General features: G+C 43.8%; 1 protein-coding gene across 1 annotated transcript; it reads right to left on the bottom strand.

The window, feature by feature from the left end:
- Positions 1 to 1,107: 1,107 nt before the first annotated feature.
- On the bottom strand, positions 1,108 to 4,917 carry LOC101781857 (putative disease resistance protein At1g50180). The gene is made up of 3 exons (XM_012848277.2): positions 4,064 to 4,917; positions 1,298 to 3,476; positions 1,108 to 1,224 (listed from the first exon to the last, which is right to left on the bottom strand). Exons 1-3 carry the CDS (start codon positions 4,915 to 4,917, stop codon positions 1,108 to 1,110), a joined length of 3,150 nt encoding a protein of 1,049 aa, XP_012703731.2.
- Positions 4,918 to 5,633: the final 716 nt, after the last annotated feature.

Genomic DNA, 5,633 nt, shown 5'->3' with positions numbered 1-5,633 from the left:
AGTCCATTCAGGTAAAGCTATCGATCAGGTCTAATTGCACACAAGCAGACCACAACTTGCCATCGTCTCAGCAATGCGTATGGGTTGTCCCTCCTCCTTTTTTGGGCTTGGGACCAGCTATACAAAATTAAGTATTACCTTAAAATTGCATAGGCGGAGTTTCCTACCCACCTAATTAAAAGAAACGAAAATATAGAAATAAGAAGATTTTTTGTAGTTTTTCAGGTTTTGCTTTTTTTGCATTTTTTTGTTTTTTCTTAGCTAAGAAGCAATGAAAATATTGTGCACACAATATTTAAAAGAATGTACATGTGCCACAAATTCAGACATGTCAAACCAAATATGTGCCAGGTAATACGCACTGCGACCATTCCAGGATCCTGAAATTAACTCCTCCCACCAAGCAAGCCAAGCTTAACCTGCGTGAGGGCCGTCAAGGAAAATAAAAATCTGTTTAGTACAAGAGAAGTTGCATGCCGACATTAATAAGTCACCGGAAACGGAACTCAGCCACAAGAACGGATATATGTACGTATGTAAATGTCAAATGTAATATATAAAATACTACTCCCTCCGTTCCAAATTATAGGTCGTTTTGGCTTTTATAGATACATAGATATTATTATGCATCTAGACATAGGGTATATCTAAGTGCATAACAAAGTTTATGAATCTAATAAAGTCAAAACGACCTATAATTTGGGACGGAGGGAGTACCGAACAATATATATACAAGGTACTCTTTCCATCCCAAATTGTATAAGTCATTTTAGCATACGTAGGTTCATAGCTTTTGGTATTTATCTAGATATACACTATGTCTAAAAACATAGTGCAAACTATGATTCTAGAAATACCAAAACGACCTACAATTTGGTACTCCCTCTACAATTTGGAACAGAGGGAGTACCAAGTACTGACTGCGCAAAGATTTAATATATATATTACCGGAGCCGGAACTAGGGCATAATGCATCGTTCTAGCGAACTAAGCAACAATTAAACATGCTAGTAAGTAGTAACAGATTCCGGGATGGGCTAATAGCGTGGAGAGAGTGTGCGTACATGTACATGCAGAAGAGGCAATACCGATTTGCATTGAACAGATTCAACAGTTGGGTGTCGCGGCGTTGTCGCCTCCTGAGTCCGTGACAGCGACTTCATCGCCAGCAGCTGAGGCCCCGCCTTCCTCTTCTTTCGCGGAAACATTATCACCATCGTCGGACTGGAATTGGGAAGGAATTTGATTAGTACAAGAAAAAGTTGAACTGCGTGTTGGAAGTTACCATGCACGGTACCTCTGTGTCATCTTGGTATGTCCATGGATTGAATAGATCGAGTTCGATTCTTGGACAATTCGGATGGAGTTGTGCTGCGTTCCTCAGCTCAGCCTTTGCCTTCTCCACGTCATCAGTAGAGGCACCCACACAGTTGACAACTATTTCAACACTACGAAGCGAAGGGAGGCACTCCAGTCCGAGATCACTGCAGCTACCTTTTCCATCCTTATATAAGGCCTTGATGGGAACATGAAACCAAAGCTCTTGGAGGTTTGGCATCACGGGCGGTGGTGCTATTGATCCGCTGTACTCATCCTTTGTTTTGGAACCAAAGGCTGTAGCACCCATCCCATTCCAGATGCTAAACGAAACACCGGTGGTGTCCTCGTTGAGCACAAACTGGACCATCCAGCCATCCAAACAGCAACATCTCAACTTCTTGAAGAAGCCATCGACCGCAGTATTTATATTAGCTACAATTGTCGTGCAAGCCATCGACGGCCGATCCGTTGTCAATCTGAGGAAGCGGAGCTCTGGCAACCCACCCAAGTTTCGCAGACTTGACTCATCCATATGAGCCACACGCAACCACAAGTAGCAGAGGTTGGGGTGATGCGCGGGACTAATCCATGATGGCAGGTGACGGAACAGTATAGAACCTAAACCCAAATGCAAGAGATGCCGCGGAAGCACCACTCTGTCCCACTCCCTCGTTTCGGCTTCACCATGATATTCTCTCAGATCCACTTGAAATTTGTTGAGAATGGGCCCTGGAATATACGTCATTTCCATTTGGACCCACTCCCACCCTATCTCACCATCCGTCAGTTCCAGATGCTGGAGTTTGTGGAGATTGGCTAGTAAATGCACTAGATCTGACAGCACCATCCCTTTCAAGCGACCGACAGTAATGTCGAGCACCCTGACTTCGCTATTGTTGCCAAGGTCATTCATAAATTCCCGCTGGGACTCCTCATCCAGGTAATCAATCCTTATACACAGCTCCTGCAGTGACGTCACCTTCCTAAGGAATAACCCATCCGGCGCGCGCGTACGGAAGCGGTCACCACGTAGGCAGACCAACCGCGTTAACTGGCAAACACTCGATGGCAGTACCCCTATGCCAGAACCTTCCAAGTCAAATATCTCTAGAAACTTAAGCTTTCCTATTTCCTCCGGGAACTCATAATAACTACGACTTGTATTTCGTAGCCCAAGGTACCTCAAATGAAGTAGATTTCCAAGGTGCTTAAGACCCTGCCAGCCTCTTCGAGCTACTTTGCATCCGTCTAAATCTAGCACTCGCAAGAGTTTAAAGCTTGGATGCAAGACCCAACTCTCAATATCACAACTACAGGCAACCAATGACCTCACTTGTGCCATGTCCATGTGATCATCCTGCTGAGTTTGCTTCATAATTCTGTTCTCGTGAGCTAACCTGCGCGCGCTATTCTGATGTGGTGATACTCCTTCATCATCATTTGAGATAGCAGTCACAAAGTTTTCTTTATTTGACAAGTCACGGATGAGATCAAGCACCATGTCATGAATACGACAGTGATATACTATGCCGATCCTAGACTCGACCGCCTGAATCATGCTTCTATTTATGAGCTGATTGAAGTATTCCTCTCCCTGCTGAAACAAGCTGGTTCCTCTTTTCTTCTCCACGAAACCTTCAGCTATCCATTTCCATATCAAAGAATTTTTCTTAATCTCATAGTCTTCTGGATACACACTTAGATACAATAAGCAAGTCCTTAGATAAGAAGGCAGATCATAGTAGCTAAGAGATAATATCCACTCAGTATCATCTACTTGTTGGTTACCCTTACCACGATAGAAACCAGGAGAGTTGTACACATGAAACCAATCTTCTCTTGATTTACCCACCAACAAACTGGCCATTGTGATGATAGCTAATGGTATGCCACCACATTTTTTCAAAATCTTTTCAGATGCCTCCGCAGGGTGATTAGTAGGATATTCACCATTAACACCAAACAGCCTCGTTTTGAATAATTTCTCTGAGTGATCAGGGGAAAGTGTGCGTAGCTTGTAAACCTCCTCCCTGCTGGCTACATCTTGATTGCGAGTAGTTGTGAGTACTCTACTTCTAGTGTCATTGTTAACCAAAGCTGATTTGATTATATTCCAAGTTGGTATGTCCCATACATCGTCAATAACGATGAAGTACCTAGCAACATGACAGTACAGATCAATACCCAAAATTGATAAACCGTTGAGCATGTATGAAAGAAAATAAGAGTGACCAAGTATAGAATAAAATCTTAAAAATGCTAGCGAAAATTTACTAATGTAATGTATTTTATTATCTAAATGTACTCTATATTTATGATCTTGATGTAAATATTGTAGTTTATAAAGTAAACATTATCATTATAACCACAGGAGAGTTTTATCTACAATAGAGTCTCATTCCTTAAAGTTTAATTTTTGTAGTATAATGATAGATAGCATGTCAGGGAGTAGCTTTAAATATTTACAGCCAATAGATAGCATATCAAAGACTACATTGGAATAGTCTATGGCTACGATATAGTTAAGGAATAGCAACTATATCGTAGTTGTGAAAGTTGGTGCTCACGTTGAAGCCTCCAATTTGTGAAAGTTGTGCTCAAGTAAAAGTTCATAAGGAAACAGAAACTTTTTCATAACTCTACAATGTAAGCTTCCAATGGCATAGAAAAAGATGAAGCGGAGAAACTACTAATTTGATGTGATATGCTTGTCATTTAGCTAAGAGCATTAATCAATGCATACCTCTTGTTTTGGAGGAATTTTCGGAGTTCACCAATAAGCAGGGATTCGTTCTTCACATCACGAATGGCCTCGTACTCTTTTTTGTCGAGAAGAAGGAAGATTTCTTTCAAGACTTGTGCCAGGTCAGGTTTCCGGCCAACGGAAAGAAAGGCTCCACAATCATATCGCGGACGAAGCTCATCGTAAACTGCCTTGGCAAGAGTCGTCTTGCCCAGTCCCCCAACTCCAACCACAGAAACTATCTTCATCTTGCTGCTGCTGCTGCCGCCGCTGGAGACGTCAGAATCTCCATTGCCGTCAGACGTCGGCAGAAGCATGGCTATGAGCTCCGCCCTCGCATTGTCAATGCCAATGAGCTGCGCCGCTTCTTTGTGCATGTCCGCAAGGCGAGGATCCGGCTTGGTCGCCGGGGCAGGTAGAGCCACCGCAAACCTGTCACGGCGGTCAGCCACCTCCTGGAGTCGCTTCTTCATGTCCTCGATGGCGCCGGCGATGGTGTGGCGCGCCATGCTCTTGTTGAACAACTTGGACATCTTCTCTTGGAGACGTTTGCGCAGGCCTTTCTTGTTCTCAGCTGGGGCGTCTATGTCGACGATGCTGACAAGGAAGGTGTCGAGGATGTCTTCCATGTCGTACGATGCCTCCCTTATCTCGCGAGCCCAGTTCCGGACCTGTGGATCCAGCTGCTCTGGTAGCACCTCGTCCACCTTGCAGAGAGCCGTTTGCGCAGTCTCGAGCTCATGTTTCAGAGACTCGATTTGCTCAGGCAGGCCCTTCTGCAGCTTGTACTCCGCATGGAGCAGCTCACCGAGCTTGACGATGACGTTGCCCACTGCCCCGGCTACAAGATCCATGCATGCCTAGCTCGATCTGGAGATGAAAAAAATAAACACATATCAAGCATGTTGGAGGTGAGATGCAGAGTTGAAAAGAAAAAATAAAACTAAATCGAGGACATTTCGTTCAAACGAAACAAATAAAGCTCCTCGATTGTTTCTTCAGGTGAGGACATTAAGCAAGATTGATAGGTAGATCTATGGAGCCAAATTAAGGACAGTAGGACACACACCTTTCTGATTCAGCTCCTCGATTGTTTCTTCAGGTGTAGCGGAATTTGCTCTAGCTTCTTGCTCTCATCAAGATGCAGTCCACGCAGTAGATGAAGGATGAGTTTGGTCAACATATACGTACAGTAAGCAATATTGATAGGTAGATCTATGCACGCAATACATTAAGCAACATGAAGGATGAGTTTGGCACCGCCCGTCGACGGGAGGTTGGGAGCAAGAAAGCTAGTATTCTATTATCGCGTGGACGGCAAATGCATCAATATAATCTCGATGTAGCTTCTAGTTAATCAACTTAAAAATTCGTTGCTAACGATACACTGAAGTTAGCCGTGTTGTACGATTACTCATGGCAGGCCATCCAGTCTCGATCCACTGAATCTAGCTGGCTGCTGACCATTTTAATTACAACAGTTCTGTTTTCTAAGGATCGGAACAAGCACACCAGCTGGTACACATCACTTAAACTAAGCTTGGATTATTTTAATCGGAGCCAAGGGTTG

This window comes from Setaria italica, chromosome VIII (assembly GCF_000263155.2).
Source record: "Setaria italica strain Yugu1 chromosome VIII, Setaria_italica_v2.0, whole genome shotgun sequence".
NCBI classification, from domain to species: Eukaryota; Viridiplantae; Streptophyta; class Magnoliopsida; order Poales; family Poaceae; genus Setaria; species Setaria italica.
The sequence above is the reverse complement of the archived record's forward strand: the minus strand, read 5'-3'. Positions and strand labels throughout refer to the sequence as shown.

Excerpts from the sequence above, each read along its gene's own strand:
- LOC101781857 (XM_012848277.2), bottom strand. The coding sequence starts at position 4,917 with ATGGATCTTGTAGCCGGGGCAGTGGGCAACGTCATCGTCAAGCTCGGT. Across the intron at positions 3,477-4,063 it reads AAATTCCTCCAAAACAAGAG|GTACTTCATCGTTATTGACG; the intron begins GTATGCATTGAT and ends TCATGTTGCTAG. Across the intron at positions 1,225-1,297 it reads CATACCAAGATGACACAGAG|TCCGACGATGGTGATAATGT; the intron begins GTACCGTGCATG and ends TCCCAATTCCAG.